The 26,171-nt window shown below is 38.1% G+C and overlaps 1 protein-coding gene, 1 long non-coding RNA gene and 1 pseudogene across 2 annotated transcripts; all 3 read right to left on the minus strand.

Annotated features, from left to right (window-relative positions):
- Positions 1-6,265: 6,265 nt before the first annotated feature.
- LOC132870695 (uncharacterized) lies at positions 6,266-14,549 on the minus strand (annotated as a pseudogene).
- A 4,972-nt stretch (positions 14,550-19,521) lies between these two features.
- Positions 19,522-19,963, minus strand: LOC132870714 (uncharacterized). Its single transcript, XR_009651187.1, has 3 exons — positions 19,882-19,963; positions 19,681-19,733; positions 19,522-19,600 (listed from the first exon to the last, which is right to left on the minus strand). It is a non-coding gene; the product is annotated as an uncharacterized LOC132870714 (long non-coding RNA).
- Positions 19,964-20,063: 100 nt separating this feature from the next.
- On the minus strand, positions 20,064-24,776 carry LOC132870295 (uncharacterized). The gene is made up of 3 exons (XM_060903928.1): positions 24,701-24,776; positions 20,753-21,055; positions 20,064-20,371 (listed from the first exon to the last, which is right to left on the minus strand). Exons 1-3 carry the CDS (start codon positions 24,774-24,776, stop codon positions 20,064-20,066), a joined length of 687 nt encoding a protein of 228 aa, XP_060759911.1.
- Between the last annotated feature and the right edge of the window lie 1,395 nt (positions 24,777-26,171).

Here is a 26,171-nt window from a genome sequence, read left to right on the forward strand (position 1 = left end):
ACACAGACAACCATTCACACTCACATTCACACCTATGGTCAATTTAGAGTCACCAGTTAACCTAACCTGCATGTCTTTGGACTGTGGGGGAAACCGGAGCACCCGGAGGAAACCCACGCGGACATGGGGAGAACATGCAAACTCCGCACAGAAGGGTCCTCATCGGCCGCTGGGCTCGAACCCAGGACCTTCTTGCTGTGAGGCAACAGTGCTAACCACTACACCACTGTGCCATTAATGTATTAAGTTGTTATACAGGGCGTTTCAAAAAAATTTGATATTAATTGAGATGTAAATATCCCAGTAACCACATAGTCTAGGCAAATGAAACTGAACAGGCTTAATGTTGAGCAATATAAGATTTATTCCTCAAACTTTGAATGAGAAATTCAAAGGTATGCGGATTCCATGAATGTTTTCACAAATTTTCAATACCACCTGAGACACAGACACACAGGCAGCCTTCCTCTTTGAGCTTTTTGTCCCATGTCCAAATCTGCATTGCAGTTGGTGCATTTTTAGAGAATTCTCTTATAAATGCACACTGCAGTCTTGTTTGACTGTGTTCGAGCGCACTCTAACACACACACAATGCCTTTTCTTTTCCACTGAATGGCATTTCTATACCTAAAAAGATAAAAACAAAAAACATTAAACATAAAATTTTGACCTGTTTCCACACATGCTGTTAAAATTTGAAGTCAATTGAATGAGAATTGGCAAAGTTATTAGATTGTGAAATTATATAAAATTTTCTGAAACACCCTGTACAATGATATTCATTGTCCTAAAGTAGTATAGTTGTAAATCACTATAAATATATTACTGTCATGAAAACAATGAAATATATGAAATATTGCTTCAGTTAAAAAACATTAATAAAAAATTTACTTGTTCTTGTGGTTAACACTGTCACCTCACAGCAAGAAGGTTCTGGGTTCGAGCCCAGTGGCCGACTAGGGCCTTTCTGTGTGGAGTTTGCATGTTCTCCCTGTGTCTGTGTGGGTTTCCTCTGGGTGCTCCGGTTTCCCCCACAGTCCAAAGACATGCAGGTTCAGCTAATTGGTGGCTCTAAATTGACCATAGGTGTGAATGTGAGTATACACCTTTGTAAAATGAATAGAAAATATAGTCAAGACATTTTTCTGGCCATTTTGAGCATTTAATCGACCCCACAAATGTGATGCTCCAGAAACTCAATCTGCTCAAAGGAAGGTCAGTTTTATAGCTTCTCTAAAGAGCTAAACTGATTTCAGCTGTGCTAACATGATTGTACAAGGGTTTTCTAATCATCCATTAGCCTTCTGAGGCAATGAGCAAACACATTGTACCATTAGAACACTGGAGTGATAGTTGCTGGAAATGGGCCTCTGTAGATATTGTACCTATACTGTACCTATGTAGATATTGCACCAAAAACCAGACATTTGCAGCTAGAATAGTCATTTACCACATTAGCAATGTCTCATCTCATCTCATTATCTCTAGCCACTTTATCCTGTTCTACAGGGTCGCAGGCAAGCTGGAGCCTATCCCAGCTGACTACGGGCGAAAGGCAGGGTACACCCTGGACAAGTCGCCAGGTCATCACAGGGCTGACACATAGACACAGACAACCATTCACACTCACATTCACACCTACGGTCAATTTAGAGTCACCAGTTAACCCAACCTGCATGTCCTTGGACTGTGGGGGAAACCGGAGCACCCGGAGGAAACCCACGCGGACACGGGGAGAACATGCAAACTCCACACAGAAAGGCCCTCACCGGCCCTGGGGCTCAAACCCAGGACGTTCTTGCTGTGAGGCGACAGCACTAACCACTACACCACCGTGCCGCCCCACATTAGCAATGTATAGAGTGGATTTCTGATTAGTTTAAAGTGATCTTCATTGAAAAGAACAGTGCTTTTCTTTCAAAAATAAGGAAATTTCAAAGTGACCCCAAACTTTTGAACGGTAGTGTACATCATGACATAAAATCCCAGTTAAGTCCAATTCAGTTCTACTTTGTAACACTACAAGATGTGGAAAAGTTTAGGGGATGAATACTTATGCAAGGCACTGGAGCATCAAATAAATGTAGCAACCTGTAACAAATACATGTATACAGGTGTTTTCAGCTTGAACCATGAGAACACTTTCCATCATGCAGCTTGAAATGGTGTCACCGAAAGGTTAGTTGATGAATAGTAACACACACACACACACACACACACACACACACACACACACACACACACACGAGACCGTGGTGGAACAAGAAGGATTTCCTAATCGAGGTGTGATGGCAGTTCCTGTGTAATATTCAGTGTTGAGAGACAGTAAACATGGCAGGGTGATATTATTGGGATTAATCCTTCAAGGGAAAAACAAAATCTGATCTGTTTTCCTGATTCAGCTATGTTACACCATGTGCAGTACTGAGTCACTTGCTTTGGATATTAGTTATTCCACACTGATCTGAAACCAGCTCTTACTTTCTAATGTACTAAATACTGTACAAAAACTGGCTGTTAAAGGTAGACGGCCTTTCAGATTTTTCATGTCTAGGTCATAAAAAGAATTTTCCCCGACACCCAATTATGTTTATTTAGTGACCAAAAGCTACTGAACTGGAATCACAGACTTCCAATTTTATTAGTTTTTTTTTTAATAGAACAATTAATGAATTTACCTCCACGTGGCCCTAAATTCTCTGCTATTTTTTCCTGCTTCACCATGACCCAATACAAGATACTATGTCATGCATCACGTGGTGGGCTTTCCCCGTTCGTGCAAGGCATTGTGGGATACAAATTTGAAACAGGAGAGAAAAATGGAGGACATAAGTATGCGAATGAAATGTGAAAGACCGACAACAGTAACAGAAAGCGAGAAGAAAAGGCGTTATGTTATATACGAAGGAAAGGAAACACAGGACCAAACTAATAAATATGGGCGCTCAGCAAGCACCTCGGTGTGATCAGCTGTTCGTTTAGCAACAGAATGATGGAACTGTCAGTGCACGCTCAAAGGTAAACCTGTAGATGGCAGTAATGCAACACTGTGGATGCCAGCTGCTGTAAAACCCAAAAGAAGAAGAAGGTAAACCTGCGCATGCGCGACGGACTTCCTCTGTCTGCTTGACTGTGCGAAGTGAGCGATTTCATGCACATTATTTGCTTTAATCCCTTCAAATTAAATAACTTCCCAGCCACAGAATGGCCTGATATTTTGTGAGATATTACAGAAATAAACATATATCACAATGACCACATTTCAGAGGGAACTAAATTTTACTGATTTTATGAAATTGAAAGGCCGTTGAGCTTTAATATTTTTATCCACATTATTATATTTAATTTATTCTATGCATTATTATATATTTGTCATTAATTTATTTATATTCATTTATATGCACAGCTTTCATGTAAATAAGTGTCAGCTTTTGAAACCCTGTGCCTAAAGAAGTTTATTATTATTATTATTATTATTATTATTATTATTATTATTATTATTATGACTTGGGTCAAGAATGGTTTCTCCAATATCTTAAAAAATGTAAGAAAATAATAAATTAAATTTCATAGTTTTGTTGTTGACAGAATAATAGGTGCTCTTTTCCAAAACCATGACCATTAATATCGGGTTTTTCTCCCTTTGTTGTTACAGTATAATATGCTCCACTCTTCTCTTCTCTTCTCTTCTGGGGAGACTTTCCACTAGATTTTGGGGTGTGGCTGAGGGGATTTGTGTTCATTTAGTTCAGCTAGAAGAGCGTTAGTGAGATCAGGTCCTGATGTTGGGGTGTTCCAGGATGCTCCAGTTCCAGTTCATCCCAAAGGTGTTCAGATGGGGTTGAGTTCAGTCAGAGCTCTGTGCAGGACACTCGAGTTCTTCCACTCCAACCTTCACACACCATGTCTTCATGGAGCTCACTTTGTGCACAGGAGCATCGTCATTCATGCTGGAACATGTTTGGGCTTCTTAGGTCCAGTGAAGAGAAAGTTTAATGCTACAGCACACAGAAACTTTTTTTTTTTTGGCAACAGTTTGGGGAAGAACCACATATGTATGTGATGGTCAGGTGTCCACAAACTTTTGACCAAATAGTCTATTTACACGTTTTACAGTAATAAAGAAATAGTTCATTAAATGTGTGCTATTAGTGATCATATATTTGTGGAAAAGTTTATTTTATGATATTCTTTCTCAGTTTGGACACATTGTTAGAGGTGGCTGATTTAGTGGCTTTTAAATAATAAGAAATGGTTCTAATAAATCCTTTGCATCATGTTTATTGATTAACAGCACACGGTTTAACTCAGTATTTAAAGGCTGAAAAAAATTGTAGCTTCTAAAACATTATGGTACTCAGAAAATGATGCAAACATGGAAGCAGTTTCTCAACAATAATACACTTTTTCTTTTTTTTCCATACTTGAAACACAATTCAATCAAAAAGGTTAATTCCTCAAGCTGAGTAAATACCATATTACCCTGACTACAGTATGATGATATTAGTATACTAACAAATAAATTTATGAAGCAATAAATTTAATAAATACGCACTCAGTGAATGGAGTTGGTGTAGTAATGGTTATTGTCCAGCAGAGGGAACAATAGAGCTGCTGTTCAATACTGCACACCAACTGTATCAATCACAATTAACTATAATTAAACATGTTATTGTTTCTTTACTTTTGAACCATATTTACACACTGATCATAGAGCTTATAATGACACCACCAGGGTGGGAAGAGGCTGAGTAGGAAGGTAATAGACAGAAAAACTTTATTTAAAATCCAGAATTGTGTTCTACAAAAGGCACAACAACCATAAGGCAAAGGAAATACAGTAACAATCATATCAACCACTCAAATATTGGGATAGTTCAGTAGAGTTATTGGACATTTTGTAATTTTAATGGTTTGATTTTATCCACAAATTAATCTTTGCCTCACTAATAAGCATCACTGAGTCAGTGAATACCAAGAAAAGCCTCAACAAAGCTAAATATATTTCAAAATATACCACTGTTAAATTTCATGGAATGTTCCAGAAATACAGCTTGGAGCTCCTACATGCATTTCAAGGGGCTTAAACCATTCATAGGAGCATTTACACAAGGAAATTTGGTATCCTACTTCTCATCATCTCATTATCTCTAGCCGCTTTATCCTTCTACAGGGTCGCAGGCAAGCTGGAGCCTATCCCAGCTGACTACGGGCGAAAGGCGGGGTACACCCTGGACAAGTCGCCAGGTCATCACAGGGCTGACACATAGACACAGACAACCATTCACACTCACATTCACACCTACGGTCAATTTAGAGTCACCAGTTAACCTATCCTGCATGTCTTTGGACTGTGGGGGAAACCGGAGCACCCGGAGGAAACCCACACAGACACGGGGAGAACATGCAAACTCCACACAGAAAGGCCCTTGTCAGACGCTGGGCTTGAACCCAGGACCTTCTTGCTGTGAGGTGACAGTGCTAACCACTACACCACTGTGGGACCCCAAGTTTAATTAGGGCCTGAGCACCGTTCGGTGTGAAGACTCTATTGTTTTTTGAAGTTTTTTTTTTTCTGTCACGCTTGGCTTTTCTCTCTCTCTCTCTCTCTCTCTCTCTCCCTCTGACAAACAGACACACACACACACACACACACTAATAGTGACCTGCCATCATTGTGCATTCTGTTGCAGACATATGAAAACTCTGAATGTACACACACACACACCCTGCAGACACAAGAAAGCTAAGATGACTTAAGAATACAGCGTGAGATGGAGATAAGGAGGAGACACATGTATAATTTTGTACATATATAAATGTACATTTTCACACCACAGAAACACACACACATTTACAGTCTTTGTCTGTCTATCTCTCATCCGTCAAGCAGTCATGGCATTTGCAACATGCACATCACCTTTGAACATTTGATGAATATATGACATGTGACTATTTTATTGGGTGGCAGAATGTCCTGGGTTGCGGAACCACACATGCGAGGGCCTGTCAAGGCCGCTAGCGGCTTTAATTATGCTTGTTATTGTTTATTTAACATGTGAATTTGACTAGAGTTAGATTCTTATTTTTTATTCAAATAGCCTACCTACATGTGAAAGAAGATTTTGAAAAATATATTAAAGATTATTATTTAAGCGTTACTTTGCAGCACTAATCTGATATTTATGACCAAAAAAAAGCTTTTAATAATCAGGTTACAGAAACTGGTTCTTACTGATTGGTTTATTGTTTACTGTAACTAGTGCTAATCTTCAAGTAGCTGATTAACTCTGTCAGGGGTCCAACAGGAAAATTCAACTTTCTGTAAGAAGACAAAAAGATGAGAAGCAAATATTAGTAACTTCAACATGCTGTTTAGTGGAAGTAACTGTTGGAAGTGTGGGGAACGTGTGGGTTTGATGCTCTAACCGTTATGGTAGAAGGTTGCTCTGTACTCATCCCACATGTGTTTTGTTTCTCTGTGGAGACACACATTTACAGGTGAGAACATTGATCAGTGTTTCCTGCTCTTACACACCTGATAACGTCTGAATGATGAGTCATATCATGCAGAAAATAATGAAACTAAAGGAAAATTAGACCGAAACTCATTTAGACTCCACACATAGAGTAACCTATATCCTCAAACAAAGATATGTGATTTTTATTCACCTTTACATAAACACAGAACCACAGTGATCATCAGGGCGATGGTGAAGACGACGACACTACAGCCTCCATACAGCAGCCACGTCGCACATGGAGAGTCTGAATGACCTGCTAGTGACATTAATGGCTCAGTGCTGTTGATTACCATCAGACATTCATTATACACTCATTACATAGTGTCGTGTTTGGGTTTTTTTTTTATATTTTGAAGCATCCCACAAGATATTTTCTAGTAAGTGTCTGAAATCACACTATTCACCATATAGTGAACTGAATTCACCATACAGATAATATGAGCCACTGGCAGGGGTCTGTGTCAACTCACTGCATTCTCAACTCACTGCTTTATTATATATATATATATATATATATATATATATATATATATATATATATATATATATATATATGATATGTATAAGTCCCTATATAATATATACGTACAGGGTTAGTCAAAATTATGTTAAGACTTAAATGGTAGAAGCTATTTATTCACAAAACATGCATTTGCAGGACGGTCTCAACCTGTTCGCCATTGTGTTCAACACACAAAAGCCAGCGAGCAACAGTACCATTTAAAGCCCGGACACACATTTCACAGGTAATAGATGATACCACAGTCCTTATTCTGTCCTAGAGGTCACTGATATCATGAACTTTCCTGCTATACAAGCACTCCTTCACCATATCCCATAACCAGAAATTACAGGGCGTCAAATTATGGGAGTATGGAGGCCACGGCAATGGTCCACCGCAATCTATCCATCAACCTGGAAGTGTGTGGTCGAGATAAGCACGAACAATACGGCCAAAATGCAGCAGTGCGCCATCCTGTTGGAAATACACCGCCAATCAGATCTGCACTGGAAGTTCATCAATGGCATACTGCTGCTGTAAGTAGACGTCTGACGTCATTGTTGGGGTGTCAAAAAAGTAGGGCCCAATTACACCAGCAGTGGTCATGGCGCGCCACACATTCAGAAGAAAAATAATCCATTAGTGTTAACATAATTTTGACTAACCCTGTATTATAAAGTATAAATACAGGATAATAAACGGTGGTGCAAAGATATAAAGTTTATCTTCGAGTGGTGAACATATTCACGAGTGAGCAAAGTGAACAAATGCAAATATTTTCAACACAAGAAGATAAACTACATATCTTCGCACCAGGGGCGGCACGGTGGTGTAGTGGTTAGCGCTGTCGCCTCACAGCAAGAAGGTCCTGGGTTCGAGCCCTGGGGCCGGCGAGGGCCTTTCTGTGTGGAGTTTGCATGTTCTCCCCGTGTCCGCGTGGGTTTCCTCCGGGTGCTCCGGTTTCCCCCACAGTCCAAAGACATGCAGGTTAGGTTAACTGGTGACTCTAAATTGACCGTAGGTGTGAATGTGAGTGTGAATGGTTGTCTGTGTCTATGTGTCAGCCCTGTGATGACCTGGCGACTTGTCCAGGGTGTACCCCGCCTTTTGCCCGTAGTCAGCTGGGATAGGCTCCAGCTTGCCTGCGACCCTGTAGAAGGATAAAGCGGCTAGAGATAATGAGATGAGATGAGATCTTCGCACCACTGTGTAATGTTCTTTATATTGTATGGACACATCCACAAAAAATGCGCAAGTTAATCAAATAATTTTAATTTTGAACCAGTTCGCCATTTTGACAACATGCGCCTAGTCAGCGGGAAAACACTGGGAGTGAAATATTGGGAATTATTATACATAGAGGACACTTTTTCAATAGAATAAAAATGTGTGTTCTATTCCCTTCTAGTGGGTTTCATTCATTCGGTTTGATGGCATACAATATTGTTTTCATATCACTTATCCTACGTGTATTACATCATGCTACCCAATGGAGAATGAGCATGCAATATTGTTATTATATTGTACATTGTCAAGATAACACTACATCACATGCAGAGATCCAATGACAAAACTTTTCAGTTGTGCATTCCCACAATCATTTCTTTGTCAGCCGGGAGGGAGAGAAGACGAACTGAATCCAGTTTAAGCACTAAATAAATGACCTGAAACTAAAGACGTGTTGAACACCTGAAAGGCTACCAAAACTTAATTAAATGTTCTTCACGCATATTTACAAGAGAAAAACATACTAATGGACATTGAAAAACTGGAAAAGAAACACATCGGAGATGTAAAACTTCCACGCTAGCAAGCAACTGTGACAATTTGTAAACAAACATGACCGCCAGGTTTGCTTCATTAAATACAGAAGATTTTGAGAGAATTTTGAAAGAGAAAGATGTGTTGAACACCTGAAAGGAATGTGTATATAATAATAATAATAATAATAATAATAATAATAATAATAATAATAATAATGGTTGGCTTTTTTCATGGTATATCAGATATATTCCATTCAGCTAACATGATATTGAACTAGTTATTATTTAAATAAATCACTCAGGTCCACAATGTATTGCGTATGAAAAATGCGAGTTTTTCAACACAAGAAGATAAACTTCATATCTTCAAGCCAGAGTGTGATTTTCTTTTTATTATATTGACACATTCACAAACAAAAAGTACCCAAATTTATCAAAACAATTCCTCGATTTCCTCACGAGTGACATATAGATATTTATGCCACGGTTTTGGTTCTCCATGTCCCGGATGGAGCTCATATGAAAAATAAATATGAGTGGCATATTTCCCAGTAAAACACTCATATCCATAAATAAAATAAACAATGGACATAAACACACACTTCACAGATACAGCCCTCACCCCTAAGCCTTACAGTGTAATTCAATAGTCAAGCTGTTTGAAACAATTATTGTACTGTGATATTTTTATAACAATATGATGCATTTGTAAAAGGTGTTTTCAATAAAACATTGATTTGTTAAAAAAAAACCTCTTGATTTTCAGTTTACTATTCACCACTGAGCTGATGTTGTGAGTTGGTCAGGTGCAGTGAGATGACTTGAAGTGCAGTGAGTTTGTGTGCAGTGAGTTGATGACCTGCTCCCCGGCAGGCCGTCTATAACGTTAACACAAACCTGAGCAGATGTTTTTGTGAAACATATTGTGTTTGGTTTATTTACATTACACATCAATTGTGCTAAACTGCATGTTTGTAAAAAGAGACATTGGAGGAGTTTTGAAAAAGTGAGCTTGATCGTGAATAAGTCTTCGTACCAACCAACAAACATCTCATCAGTAAAAGTTAAACATTTTACAAGTGTAAATATTGAAGGACAAATAATTTAAAATGTTCCTTAACTAATGGAGAACCTGTTAGTCTTTTATTCTCCGTTCCTAAAGTGATAATGGTCTAATGATCTATGAAATAGACAAAATCATGAAATATGTAGGGATGGAAAAAAGGACTGTGAAATGATACTTCAGTGAAAGTTTAGATAACGTGTCAAAATCAAATTCTCCACCCACCCAAGCTATGGATTACCATTTTATTCTCCACTCAGTCTTCATCAGGTTTATAATTAGAGACATTAAAGTTTGCTTACTTTGTCTCTGCAGAGTTTGCGACATGCTCTCGTTTCCATAAGTCACCACGCACTCGATGACGTGAGCCGCTTCCCTCCATTCCTCTACAGGAATCCTGATCTGAGCTCAAGTGTATTCTGAGGCTGAATCGTCATGTCCTGTCCAGCCTGATTCTGTCCATCCTGTGCGCTCGTCTTCATCAATTAACCACAAAACCCTGATCTGAGACGGAACGGCGTTCATCACCACACACTGCAGGAGAACAGAGGGAGTGTCCACCTCCATCGGTGTGTACAGAACGATAGACGGCTTTAATGGACTCTTATCTACAACAACACACACGCATGTTTGTCTCACTATCCTTGTGAGGACCTTGCATTGACATAATTATTATTGCAGTTAATTAGTGCTGTGCTGCACCTCAATCCTAACCTTAACCTCAGTTATAATACATAGGGCCAAATTACTCAATTCTGATTGGTCAATCAAGGAGGGCTTTTTTCCTTAACACGGGGCCGTATTTCTGAAATGCTATTGGCTAGTTCATTGCTTGGTTACGGTTACAAAAATTAGCAAATTTTGTCAACAAAATGGCTGACTCTGCTGACTCAGCAATGCCGCGTTTCGCTATATTTGACGAAGAAATGATAAACCAATTGAAAGCTGCAAGCAAAAATGAAAATACCAAAAAAAAGTACGAATTTTTGGCTTTCCGTGTTTAAGAAATGGGCTGCAGAAAGACAAATAAACGACTCTCTGGTGGCATATGAATGCTATGAGTTAGACAAGGTGTTATCGCAGTTTTATGCAGAAGTGAGGAAAGAAAATGGGGAAAACTACGAACCAGACTTTCTTAAAGTAATGCAGGCAGCATTGGATCGGCATCTGAGACAAGAGAAATATCCGGGATCAATCCTGAAAGATGTTAAAATCCTGTCTAAAATCCTCGTGTCGTGTCGCCGTGTCATGATGAAAGACGCTTTAGAAACTGATTCAAACGTGCAAGATAGTCTCGCGCCCTGATTGGTTCAGAAAACGTGAAAGACAAATGTTGTGAACTTGAATGGCTTTCGAAGTGTGAATTTGGCCCTATATATTATAAACAAGTAATCATATGGTTCCTTGTAAAATTAAGGATCAATTTCACTCGTGATTTCGAAGTTTTGAAATTGCCCTCGTCGCTTCGCAACTTGGGCAATTTTCAAAACTTTGAAATCACTCGTGAAATTAATCCTTAATTTTACTCGGCCCCATATGATTACCTATACTAATGAAAAGGAAACTTTTTGGCTCCTTTTTTTTTTCAATTTTTGTTTAAAAAACAACAACAGCAATTTCCATGTGGGGACCATCTCAATGTCCCCACAAGGTCTAAATTGTTAGATTTTATTCTCCTTGTGGGAACATTTGGTCCTCAGTTGTCTATAAACACACACACACACACACACAGAATAGAGATACAAAATCTTATATGCTTAATGTAGTTTCTCGAATGAAAATGTTTATTACACAGAGTAAAACCTGAGTTTAACAAGTGGATTGATTCATGGAAAAAAAAGTTATTATAGTTAATTCAGCCTGTGATTATTTTTACTTGTAATCATTTTCAAGCTAACAGAGTTAATAAAATGACTAAAAATGTAATTAAAAATATAATTACTTGATTGATTGATTATATTTTTTAAAAAAATTTTAAGTTTATTTAAATATTGTAATCTGAAACAATTTTAGTGGCTATGCGATGCTATTTATTTATTTATTTATTTATTTATTTTACAATAATAATTTTTTGCTAAGATGTCAAGTTTAGCTTACTTTTAAATATGAATCAGGGTAATGCTAAAGTATCTCTAAGTGAATTTTTTTTCCAACAGTGCAGTTTATGATGAATAACGTTTAATAAACTCACCTGTAATGACGACTCTGGTTCCAGATCCAATAAAAATAATTTTGTCATGCATAGATATGCAGTAATAAATGCCTGAGTCTTGAACTCTGACGTCAGTTATTGTTCTGGTACATGATCGTCTACTATCTTCTAACTTTTCCTCGCTTTTTCTGGCTTCGGTCAGTTTTCCAGTTCTAGGGTTCACTTTATGCAAGGTTACTGAGTTGTAACAATATGAAATCGGCAGGTCCTGAGTGCATGTTATTGCGAAAGAGTCACCGACGGATGCAGTAATGAACTCAGGGGACTGAGTAACCACAGCCGAGAGAGATGCTGCAAGAAAAAAAAACAATTTTAATGTCTTTGATTTGTGATGATTGTTGGAAAGACTACAATATTTGAAGTGAGTGTTTAAATTGTCCTTAAAAAGATCAAAACTCTGCATTTTACTGAGAGCTACTGTTCATGAAGGAGTTACTTTTTATTCATGGACAATAGGAAATAAAGACATCATTATTCAAATGTAAACATTATTATAGTTGTACAGTTTAAGTTATATATATATATATATATATATATATATATATATATAATCTCATTATCTGTAGCTGCTTTATCCTGTTCTACAGGGTCGCAGGCAAGCTGGAGCCTATCCCAGCTGACTACGGGCGAAAGGCGGGGTACACCCTGGACAAGTCGCCAGGTCATCACAGGGCTGACACATAGACACAGACAACCATTCACACTCACATTCACACCTACGCTCAATTTAGAGTCACCAGTTAACCTAACCTGCATGTCTTTGGACTGTGGGGGAAACCGGAACACCTGGAGGAAACCCACGCGGACACGGGGAGAACATGCAAACTCCACACAGAAAGGCCCTCGCCGGCCACGGGGCTCGAACCCGGACCTTCTTGCTGTGAGGCGACAGCACTAACCACTACACCACCGTGCCGCCCCATATATATATATTTTAATCACTTAGAGATACTTTAGCATTACCCTGATTCATATTTAAAAGTAAGCTAAACTTGACATCTTAGCAAAAAATTATTGTAAAATAAATAAATAAATAAATAAATAGCATCGCATAGCCACTAAAATTGTCTCAGATTACAATATTTAAATAAATTTTTTAAAAATGTTTTAAAAATATAATCAATCAATCAATCAATCAATCAATCAAGTAATTATATTTTTAATTACATTTTTAGTATATAAAATGTATTAGTAGTATATATACTTTATACTTAAACTGTACAACTATAATAATGTGTATATCCTCCTGAGACCCAGGAAATATTTTCTGACATAAATTAAGTATTGGAGTGGTAAAAACATGTTGCAAAGAAAAAAAATTGTTGAAATTTAATTTTTTCAAATTTTACAACAAGTAGTGGACAACAGGATTTTCTTGTTCTCGAGGATGAAAGATTCAAACACTATGTGCATGAAAAGCTCCACTAGAATCATCCTGCAAAAATGCAATGACACAGACAAAACAAACAGATTTTCCAGTTTTTTGGATTAACTTCACCATTTTGCGTGAACCTCTTGTGATTTCTTCATTAGACATTTCACTCTTGGTGGTTTTTCATGAAACATTCTGACGTTTTTGGAGACACAGAGGAACATGTTGTGTTTAATGCATCTCACACAGGTTTTGCTTTTGTGTCCAGGCATTCTGCATCTGGAAGCGTTTGGTATGTTGAGCACCGTATTAACTTTTAACATATTTTTTTCTTGGCAAAGTGTTTTTTTTTTTCTTACCACCCCAAGAAAGACTTAATTTATGTCACACATAGTATTGTGCAAAAATCTTAGTCCCTCTATTTTTTTTCATAAAAACTTTGGTATAGATTTCTAGTTTATGACTTCTACATTCTTGAGTCAAAATATTACAAAAACATTTTAGAGTTCCAAATGTTTGCTTCATTTTCCAGCACAAAATTAAATGTTACAGAAAAAAAGTTTGTATCTGAGCAGCATATTCCATAAGAGAGCACTTTTCAGATTAAAAAAAAAAACATAATGAGGCCTTCTGGGTTTTGGTGCAAAATGAAGAAGCGAGTGTGACAGTCAAAGTGTCCAGAAGAACTGTGGCTGGTTCTGGAAGATGCTCAGTAAAACCTACAGCTCATTTCCACATAAAACTGCACTCACTGGACCTGAGAATACTATTTTTTAAAGCAAAGTTAATAATTGGTCTCACACCAAATATTGACTTTGTTTCATTTATTATGGCTCACTGATTACTGTTTATCATGCTTTTTTAATGTCAAAACATTTCATTTCATTATTTTTAAGCCATTTTTGGTCGACAGCATTTCTGTACATGTGCCTCAGACTTTTCCACAGTACTGTATGTGATGTCCTGATTCTAGCTGGCGAATTAATATTGTACAAATCTTACCACATGAATCCTGAAGGATTTATAAAGGTTTATAATGGAGTGAATTGAAGAGATGTAACACTTACTTCTGAGAATACAAACACAGCAGACAAGCAGCAGTGGAGCTGTCATGCTGAAGCGCTCCGTCTCTCTTTTCTCAAACATCTCCAGATGAAAATGTGAAGCGTCAGGTGCTTTTTTTTTTCTGCCTCTTACATGGAAGCTGTCCTGCTACTCTTACTATGAACAAAAGACTTGTCGAAAGATTGGACACACCTACACATTCATATAGGATTTTCTGTATTTTGTATTTTCTACACTGTAGAACAACACTGAAGACATCAAACTATGAAATAACATCTGGAACACATCTGGAATTATGTGGTAAACAAAAAAAGTGTTAAAAACAAAATATGTTTGATGTTTTAGACTTTGATGATGTTTTGCTTTATTGGTGTTATCTTAAACAGCTTCATGAGGTCATCACCTGGAATGCTTTTCAATTAACAGGCATGTCTCATCAAAAGTTAATTAATGGACAAGATTCTTGCCTTCTTAATATGTTTGAGATCAAACAGTAAATAGTAAATTATAACAATACAGTAAATAGTCCTATTCCAGACCACAGCTGTAGTAATCCATACAGTATTATATCAAGAACCGAACAACTAAGTAAAGAGAAACGACATCCATCATTACTTTAAGACATGAAGTGACTTTTAATGAATAAAAATAGAGAAAACCATTGAATTAGAAAGTGTCTCCAAACTTTTGACTTGTCTAATCAACTATAATAGTCGACTGTATATTTGGGGTAAAGAGAAGGGAAGTAACTGTGAAATGTCTAATGTTAAGAGTTCTTTGTTTAACGGACATTCAGCTTTGGTGCTGTGTTTCACAGCTCGCTTTGTCATAACCACATGACAATCAGGCCTGCTTACACCTCTTACTTCAGCTCACTGTGGTTTCTTCATTACACTGCTTGTAGAAAAGCGTGCAGGCTTTTCAGAAATCAGCACTTACTTCATAGAATTTAACAAGTGCTTCACATTTTATTATCTCACTAGCTTACTGAAACTGCACATGTGTAAAGTAACCTCCAATGCTTTCAATTGAATAAAGTTTTCTTTCCTGTTATAGATAGATAATTATCTAACATGTATTAGATTAACAGATAATAGAATAAGTCTAAATTCACGATACTATTTTTGGACCATACCTACATAATATCCATCCATTATCTGTAGCCGCTTATCCTGTTCTACAGGGTCGCAGGCAAGCTGGAGCCTATCCCAGCTGACTATGGACGAGAGGCAGGGTACACCCTGGACAAGTCGCCAGGTCATCGCAGGGCTGACACATAGACACAGACAACCATTCACACTCACATTCACACCTACGGTCAATTTAGAGCCACCAATTTAGAGCTTTTTTCGTTTCCGTTTGAGAGTGCGTCGTGCGCATTCTGGCTGCCGCTTCTCACCAGAGCATTTTTTTTAATTTTATTTTTATTTTCTTTCTTTTTCAATTTTCATTTTATTTATTTATTTTTTCTGTGTGTTTGTGTAGTTTGGTGTTTGTTTGAGTGTTTTGTCCGCCGGTTGTGGTGTAGCTCCGGACTCAGTTTTGGGCGTTGGTTCCCTCCAAGCCTTGGTTCGCTGTGGGTGATGCCTGCGCTCCCAGCTGTGGACTGCAGTGAGCTCGCTGCTCATTTAACATTCGTGGTTGTCCAGTGCTCTGTGCTTTAACGCTTGGCGTGATGTTCCGAGCGATGTTGCTCGGTGGCGTCGCAGCGGCTGTGCAGGCGGTTTGGGACACACCAGCGCTCTGCGTGGCGGAGCTTCTGTGCTCACTTTGTGGATCCACGGCATGGTGTTCGGGCGATGTGGCTGACGGCGTCACGGCGGCGGTGCTGGAGATGTGGGATTCGTTTTCATGCGCCTTTTGGTGGGACTGTGGCTGCTACACCACTGGAATTACATCCTGACTCCTACTTGGTGGACTTTTTACTTTTATTTTTTATTATTCATTCATTCATTCATTCATTCATTTATTTATTTATTTATTATTTATTATTGTTATTTTTTTCTTTGTCTATAATTGTAAAGTGTCCTTGGGTTTCTTGAAAGGCGCTATATAAGTTTAACTTATTATTATTATTATTATTATTATTACCAATTAGCCTAACCTGCATGTCTTTGGACTGTGGGGGAAACCTGAGCACCCGGAGGAAACCCACATGGACAGCATGCAAACTCCACACAGAAAGGCCCTCGTCGGCCACTGGGCTCAAACCCAGGACGTTCTTGCTGTGAAGCGACAGCGCTAACCACTACACCACCGTGCTGCCCCTACATAAGATCATATACAAGATATTCCTGTACTGTATGTAAAACTATGAAGAATATATATGTCAAGATCAGAGAAAATCAATAGAAAATCAATCAACACCTTTCAGACCAAAAGTGTGTAGTAGAAATTCCATTATTCTATCCACATTCACTGGATATGAGCAATCACACATTCTGACTGGCTACTCTACTACTAGGATATCAGCTCATATACTGTGAGTAGAGAAAAACAAAACGGTGGCGCACTTCAAGTCAGATATATCACTTTGTTATTATGTATTTAAAAGAAACAGCAATAGCTAAAAGAATATAGCCCCCCCCCCCCCCCCCCCCCCAATATGTCCTGTTCCACACAGGGGCGATTCTAGCATCTGATCTTTGGGGGTGCTTAGCCCCCAGAGCTGACAGAGGCACCTGGCTTGAACGACAGTGTTTCCATGTTTATTCCGCATTTAGACTAGACTTAACTAGACAAGAAGACTATACTAGACTTATGCAATGTTTTAACAGAAGCTGACCCAATAAACTATGATATCTACACATTTACAACCACTGACACAAATATTTACGTTATATTTTTAACTAAACAAGACCTACTACTGCATTTGTAATGTTGGAGCTATTCATTTTGAACAGTGGTAATTGTTAATGTGTTATTGTGTATTGTGTAATAATAGTGTGTATTATTATGATTTTACATTAGTTTACATTAGTAAATGCTATGTTACATTAAATAAAATTGACTAACACACGGTGGTCTAGCACCGTAGCACTTGTACTCTGCACAGAAGTATCTCGATATGGATGATAAATGTCGTTTTTATCATTCTGTTCATAGACCAGGGAACATCAATATTGCATTATGCATATTATTGTGTTGTGTTTAACAATTGTAACTCCAGTCCGTACCTTCACATCTCGCTATGCCAGTAATACTCAGGTGCTACTTCGAGTTCCTCATTGGCGTGGAATCCAGTTAAAAAAAACCACCATGTCATAGCAAGCACTCGCGCGAACAGGCAACCCAATCAGAGGGGACGCAAGGAGGAGAGGTATTTTACTGGTCATAGAACTATCACGTAACAGGTGAATTCAAGAACACACACACGCCCACGCACACATTCATTGCGCAGTGCGCAAGGGCACATATTTCTGAAAATTACGTCCAAAAGCAGTGTTTTTGAGGGTGCTGAGCTAGGGGGTGCTGAGCTCATTTTTGGGGGTGCTTGAGCACCCCCAAAAATAGGCTAAACACGCCCCTGGTTCCACACTCCAGCCCAGTCAGTGGTGGTAATGCACCTTTAAGTTGGTTTGCTGACTGCCAAAAAACCTTAAAGAAAAAGAAGAAAATGGCGGCGTGTGTTGCTGAACCAACCGAGGACGAAATAAAAATTCTACTTGAAAACAAAATGCCAAAAAAAAAATTTAAAAAGCAACAAAATGTGGAATAAAGGTATTTGATGGTAAGAACATACCTTTTTTATTTTTCAAGAATTATTATTATTGCATTTTCACAAATTGCTACCATCATTTTGCCGGTTTGTTTACATTCTAAGCGGAAATGATTTTGTCGGACGTTTTGTATAAAGGTTTTATTTATTGAATTTGCAAAAAATAAATAGAAAAATGCTCCGTTTCTCAAAATCCAGTGAATGTTGATAGAATAAAACAGTTATTCAACTCAATTTCATCGTACATGGATTATAGCCAACTCAGTGCTACGTGCCTCGTCGCCATCAACTCATGTACGACTCAATTTCACGGAATAACTGTTAATTATACTGTATAACTTCATTCCAGGTCAGTAATCTGACTGGACAAGAGTGCTGATATTTAGTACTGGTGTCAGTACATTTCACTGTGTGTATCACTCTGTGTGCGTGTGTGTGTGTGTGTGTGTGTTCGCTTAATAAAATATAACTCATATAGGTCTTTACATTGAAACAGTTATTACATTTATTAGGGGCTATCTGTCAGTCTGTCAGTCAGTCAGTCAGTACATTGCCATGGTAACACACAAGGCTCTACCCAACTATATATAGGCTGGTGGGGGGAAAAAATTGTCATATTGTGTCTGAAATGTACAGAGCCTCTAAAAGGACACGGGTTCAAATTTTCCTCATTGTGATGTCCGATGCAAACGTGATCTGAATGATTTTAATGCACTGTGTTGCACAGTTAATTAGCTGGATAACTGCATGAATGAGCAGGTCTACATGTGTTCCTATAAAGTTGTCTTTATGGTGCTAGATTGAGCCTTTTCTTTCAAAATTCATTACTGAGTTTAAGTGTTTAGTTTTTATTTATTGCTCAACTTCCTTTTGGAAAAACTCAGGCCACACGTTGTCCGTTAAGTTGCTCACAGATGCACAGGCTCACATTCTGCTTTGATGTTTTGTTTCATGCAGCTCGCCTTGTTCTCACCACATCGGCCGCAGATGAGCATAGCTGGAGTGTACAGGGGCCATCACACATCCTCGCCTTGACTCACTGTGGTTTTTACAACCTTTCTCTAGAATATACATGTGTGATCAGATTCACAAACATTTTTTTAAAGGCCATGCTTGGTATTAAATCTAATGCATCATGAAAGGTAGAACATCGAATGGATTAATATTTAGTAGTGTTGCAACTCGGTGCTCAGGTGCATGGTGGAAAGGTGGAAAAGGGAACAGATCAATCAGTAATGTAAAAACAGTATTTTTCATGTGCGTTAATGATTTTATTTTTTCACACCCACACAGATTCATTCACAATCAAGCAAAACTGCTTTAAAGTTTTACTTCCACGTTCTCCAACTCAGATCGGTTCCAAACATGTATACTGCACTTCCTATAAACAAGGAAACACAATCAGAATGATTTCTCTTTCCAGATGTTATAAGATGCAACAGGATGTAGAGATCTTCATACCGTTATGGTTGATCTCTCGGCTGTCTCAGCTGTGCGTGTCCTCTTATTGCCTCCTAAGAGTTTAAACCCAAAACACTGTACATCACTTCATGGATCTATGCACTAACTGTGTTTAATATTCCAGAGTCCAACCCTGAGCTCCACCACACATCAGCAGATCTAAAATGTCTAGAGGTTGTGCATGGCTGTATTTATAATTACCTGGCTTTAAGGAAACAGCAGTAATAGTGATCACAGTCACAACAGTAAGAGCCACAGCAGACCCCAAATACAGCAGCCATGAATACACCTGACCAGACCTCACACCTATTGGAAGCTTAAGTTTGTTAAAGTAACTTCAGACGTTTAAAAATGTATTAAGTTTTTTAACCAATGCTACAAATCTAATAATCACCTTGTTGAAGAGATTTAGAGACACGTCTGCCGTCCACCTCAACCACACAATCCACATTCGGAGTCTCCGCCCAGTTCTCTGAGGGAATGTTGATATGAGCGAGTGTGTATTCTACAGCTGAGTCGCTGGTGTGTGTCCAGCCCGACTCCGTCCACCCGGTCATCTCTGATTCACCGACGACCCAGGAAACATTCACTTCAGATGGGACGACCCCCATCACCATGCACTGCAGAGGGATGGAGGGTCCAACACTCTCAGCCGGGACGTAGAGCGTTATGATAGGACGAGGACGGCGCTCTGGAAAAGACTTTTACCTGTTACCTCTAAGTAATGTATAAAACATTCTGGGATGTCCTGATTTCATTTACACTCACCATCCACTTTATTAGGAACATACCGTAAGCAGCACAGTAACTCAAATAATCACTCTTTACAAACGCGGTGAGCAGAAAAGCATCTCAGAACAGCACAAAGTGTCGAATTTGAGGCTACAGAGTGTCCAGACTCTCTCAAACTGGACAGTTAAAGCTCTTGACCTGTAGGAGCTGCGTGATTTTATACAATGTGCTGCTGATACATGATTGAGCAAGTGTCCAGATGTTCCTAATAAACACTGTACAGCTGAGTCAGAACTGATTTATGCAGTAAATCACACATCCGATCACACACTCATCCTACCTGTAATGATGACAGTGGAGCCGCTGCCCCAGTAGGAGAGAACGCTGTGTTTTGCAGCGCAGTAGTAAAGCCCTGAATCAGCCATGCTGGTGTTATAGATGAGTCCTGTACATGGGCTCGCTCTGGGATCATTGTGAACAGCAGTGGCCAGGCTCAGCTCTCTGGTTCTCGAGTGCACTTTAAACCAGGTGATTGAATCACAGCTGATCAGGAGCTCCACTAAATCACACATCAGTGAGACCATTTCACCACGAAACACCTTCACGACTGCAGGAGACTGAACTATCATCGCGAGAGAAACAGCTGCAAAATGTACAACAGTGCAAATCTGTCAGTCTGAAGAAAATAAATAATAATCCACATTACAATTTAAAAATGTGTAAACATAATAAAAAATAATTTGTGGTAGTTTTATGCAACAAAAATTTCCCTCATAATGTTTTTTTTCTTTTTATATTGCATCATTTAGGAGAATTTTATTAGAGGTTTGTATTCTTGTCAAAAGCCAAAAAGCCATTTGAACCCTCAAGTCATGCAACCCTCTGTCAGAAAAATCACCTACCGTATGAGGATCGTGTAATATTAAAGCAACGGTTATAAATACATAAGAGTAAAACACTCTTGATTCACTCTTACACACACACACACACACACACACACACACACACACACACACAGTGGATATAAAAAGTGTATACACCCTGTTAAAAAAATGGTAGATTTTTCTGATGTAAAAAAAATGAGACCACGATAAATAATGTCTAAACTTTTCCCACCTTTAATGTGGCCTATAGCCTGCACAATTCAATTGAAAAACAAACAAATCCGGTCGAGGGAAAAACATAAAAAATAAAAAAAGTACAATAAGCTGGTTGCATAACTGTGCACACCCTTAAACTAATACTTTGCTGTAGTACCTTTTGATTTAATGACAGCACTCAGTCTTTTGGGGTTCACGCCTGCCATCAATTAAAATGACTCTGATTAACCCTAAATAAAGTTCAGACATTTACTCAGTTGCATCCTCCAGCAAAAGCCAGGGTTCACAGAGAGCTTACAAAGCATCAAAGACATCTCATTGTTGAAAGTATCAGTCAGGAGAAGGGTACAAAAACATTTACACAGCATTAGATACATATACCATGGAGCACAATGAAGACAGGCATCAAGAAGTGGAGAAAATATGGGACAACTTCGACATTACTGAGAACTGGACACCTCTCCAAAATTGATGAAAAGACAAGATGAAAACTGGGAGGCTGCCAAGAGGCCTACAGCAACACTGAAGGAGCTGCAGGAATTTCTGGCAAGTACTGGTTGTGTACTCCATGTGACAACAATCTCCCGTATTCTCCATATGTCTGGACTATGAGGTTGGGTCAAAGAAAAACATCCAGGCCCAGCTAAATTTTGCAAAAAAATAAAAATAATAAAATACATGAACTCTCCCAAAAGCATGTGGGAAAATGTGTTATGGTCTGATGAAACCAAGGTTGAACTTTTTGGCTACAATTCCAAAAGGAATGTTTGGTGCAAAAACAACACTGTGCATCACCAAAAGAGCACCATACCCATGGTGAAGCATGGTGGTGGCAACATCATGTTTTGGGGTTGTTTTTCTTCAGCTGGAACATGGGCTTTAGTCAAGGTGGAGGCAATTATGAACAGTTCTAAATACCAGTCAATTTTGGCCCAAAACCTGTCTGCTAGAAAGATGAAGATGAAGAGGAATTTCATCTTTCAGCACAACAGAAAGCATACATCAAAATCAACAAAAAAATGACTTCACCTTTTGGAATGGCCCAGCCAGAGCCCAGACCTAAATCCAATTGAAAATCTGTGGGGTGACCTGAAGAGGGCTGCGCACAAGAGACGCCCTCACAATCTGACAGATTTGGAGCGCTTTTGCAAGGAAGAGTGGGCAAATATTGCCAAGTCTAGATGTGGCAGGCTGATAGACTCTGACCCAAAAAGACTGAATGCTGTAATTAAATCAAAAGGTGCTTCAACAAAGTATTAGTTTAAGGGTGTGCACACTTATGCAACCAGCTTATTGTACTTTTTTTTTTTTATGTTTTCCCCCTAACAGATTTGTTTGTTTTTCAATTGAATTGTACAGGTTATAGGTCAAATTAAAGGTGGGAAAAGTTTTAAAATTATTTATCGTGGTCTCATTTTTTTTACATCAGAAAAACCTATCATTTTAATGGGGTGTGTACACTTTTTATATCCACTGTGTGTGTATGTGTATATTTTTATATATATATATATATATATATATATATATATATATATATATATATATATATATATATATATATATATGCGGCACGGTGGTGTAGTGGTTAGCGCTGTCGCCTCACAGCAAGAAGGTCCTGGGTTCGAGCCCCGGGGCCAGCGAGGGCCTTTCTGTGTGGAGTTTGCATGTTCTCCCCGTGTCCGCGTGGGTTTCCTCCGGGTGCTCCGGTTTCCCCCACAGTCCAAAGACATGCAGGTTAGGTTAACTGGTGACTCTAAATTGACCGTAGGTGTGAATGTGAGTGTGAATGCTTGTCTGTGTCCATGTGTCAGCCCTGTGATGACCTGGCGACTTGTCCAGGGTGTACCCCGCCTTTCGCCCGTAGTCAGCTGGGATAGGCTCCAGCTTGCCTGCGACCCTGTAGAAGGATAAAGCGGCTAGAGATAATGAGATGAGATGATATATATATATATATATATATACACACACATATATATACACACACATATATACACACACACAGAGTACTGTGCAAAAGTCTTAGGCCCCTATTTTTTTCATACAAACTTTGTTATAGATTTCTATTTTATGACTTCAATATTATCAAGTCAAAACATTACAAAAACATTTTAGAGTCCAAACGTTCGTTTTCCAGCACAAAATTAAATCTTACAGAAAAAAAGTTTGTATCTGAGCAGCGTATTCCATAAGAGAGCACTTTTCAGATTAAAAAATAAAACATGATGAAGGCTGCTGGGTTTTGGTACAAAATGAAGAAGCAAGTGTGACAAAGTGTCCAGAAGAACTGGGGCTAGTTCTGTAAGATGCTCAGTAAAACCTACAGCTCATTTCCACATAAAACTGCACTCACTGGACCTGAGAATACTTTTTTTTTTTTTTAAAGTAAAGTCAATATTTGGTCTCACACCAAATATTGACTTAGTTTCATTTATTATGGCTCACTGATTACTGTTTATAGTGTTTTTTTTTAACATTGAAACATTTCATTTCATTATTTTTAAGCCATTTTTGATCTACAGCATTTCTTTACATGTGCCTAAGACTTCTGCACAGGACTGTTTGAAAAACTACACAATATAAATAAACTTTATATTTAATGCTCATTGAGAAACATCTTAAGGTTATGTTTAAGTAAGAAATCCATCACTCAAAGAAAGATTTCTGCCATTCAGTATAACTTTACACCAACACCACATTGTAATGAGTTACACTGAATGACATTACAAATAACACATTTACTTACATTTTAATATTAAAGTAGTGCATTTGTACATGACAGAATATTAACATTAATGATATTATAATTACTGTGTATTAAAAAACCAAACTCAATCCTGAAATTCAATCCTGAATAGTATTTTTGTGATTAATAAATTTGAAGGAAAGTCTTTTAGGGTGTAAGTGCTTTAATATAGCTAAATACTGTATGTGCTGGGTTTTTTTGTATGTTTATATACCTCTTGAGACTGATTTTCTATGAATCCAATTAATTTCTTCTTAAATAAACACTAATAACAAACAAATAAATATTCCAATTTCTACTCGAAATCCATGAAATGTATCTATCTATCTATCTATCTATCTATCTATCTATCTATCTATCTATCTATCTATCTATCTATCGCTCTTTTGAAAACCTTTTTGTCTTCAACACAAACTTAAACCACATAAACTTTTAGGCTACTTACACTGAACAGCAAACAGGCAGAAGAGAAAAATTTTCCGCATCATGTTGAAATGAACAGTAACATCCTTCACCCTCATTCTCTCCTTTATCTGTCTGCGTGTCTCACACACACACACACACACACACACACACACACACACACACACACACACACACACACACACTTTTTTTTGCCCTGTTGTCTTGCCTTTCCTTTAATGTTATGTCTGTAGTGTTAAACTGCACCATTGTGTTTCTAATATCACGTGTGCACTGATCTGTCTAATAGCACTGTCCCTCCGTCCCATCTCATACTTTATGGTGTGGTTCTGATTAGAGACGGCATGAGTCCACTTTATCTTTTCTCACTCTGATACTGAAACGTTGAGTATCAACTGATACTCATCCAATAAGTTCTTTAAAGATGTCCAAGCATTTTTTAAAACTGAATCACTTCACTGTTAAACTATTTCACATCAATATTTACTGACATTATGACTATTAAAAAGTACAATAAAATAAATTCTGAAAGAAAGAAAGAAAGAAAGAAAGAAAGAAAGAAAGAAAGAAAGAAAGAAAGAAAGAAAGAAAGAGTCAGTTGTCTTTATATACAAATATTTCCATTTCTAAAGATAAATTCCTTTTCCAAATCAAATTTCAATCTTTCCCATTTGTTTCCGGATCTGATATGTGACACAGTTGTGATCAGAAGTTTACGTACAGGGACATGAATGTCATGGCAATAATGCAATTTCAATAATTTCTTTGAACTTTCTTTGCACTTTTTTTTCTGTGGCAGAATGATCATACAGCATACATCTTTAGCAGAACCCCAAATCAGAAAAAGTTGGGATGGTATGTTGAAATTGAAACTGAAAATGCTGATTTGTAAATAATCTTTGACCTGTATTGCACTCAAAACAATACACCAGCACATTATTTGATGTTTTGACTCATGAAGGTTTTTTTTTTTTTCAAATTAAATACTTATTTCAATTTTTTTGAGTTGGACCAGTAAGGCATTTACCACTAAAATGTTGTCATTCCTTCTCACAACACATAAGATGTTTAAGGACCAAAAATACCAAGTGATGAAGTGTTTCAGGTGTTATTTTGTCCCAATGTTTCTGCAAACAGGTCTTAAGGTGTGTAAAAGTACAGGGTCGTCACTGTCATATCTTTCATTTCAAAATTCACCACACATTCTCTACTGGGGACAGAGGGGATACGCCCTCTTCTTCCACAGCCACGCCTTTGTAATGTGTGCAGAATGTGGTTTTGCATTATCTTTGTTGAAACCTCCCTGGAAAAGATGTCGTCTTGAAGGCAGCATATGCTGCTCCGAAATCTCACTGTACTTTTCTGCTTTAATGCTCCATCACAGAAGTGTAAGGTACCTTTGCCAAGGGCACTGTTAAAGTGTAGACTGGCGCACTGTAAACTGACACTCTGACATTTTTTTTTTAATTCTACAACTATAAAACTGGATGTAA

Source organism: Neoarius graeffei, chromosome 22 (assembly GCF_027579695.1).
Source record: "Neoarius graeffei isolate fNeoGra1 chromosome 22, fNeoGra1.pri, whole genome shotgun sequence".
Classification (NCBI taxonomy): domain Eukaryota; kingdom Metazoa; phylum Chordata; class Actinopteri; order Siluriformes; family Ariidae; genus Neoarius; species Neoarius graeffei.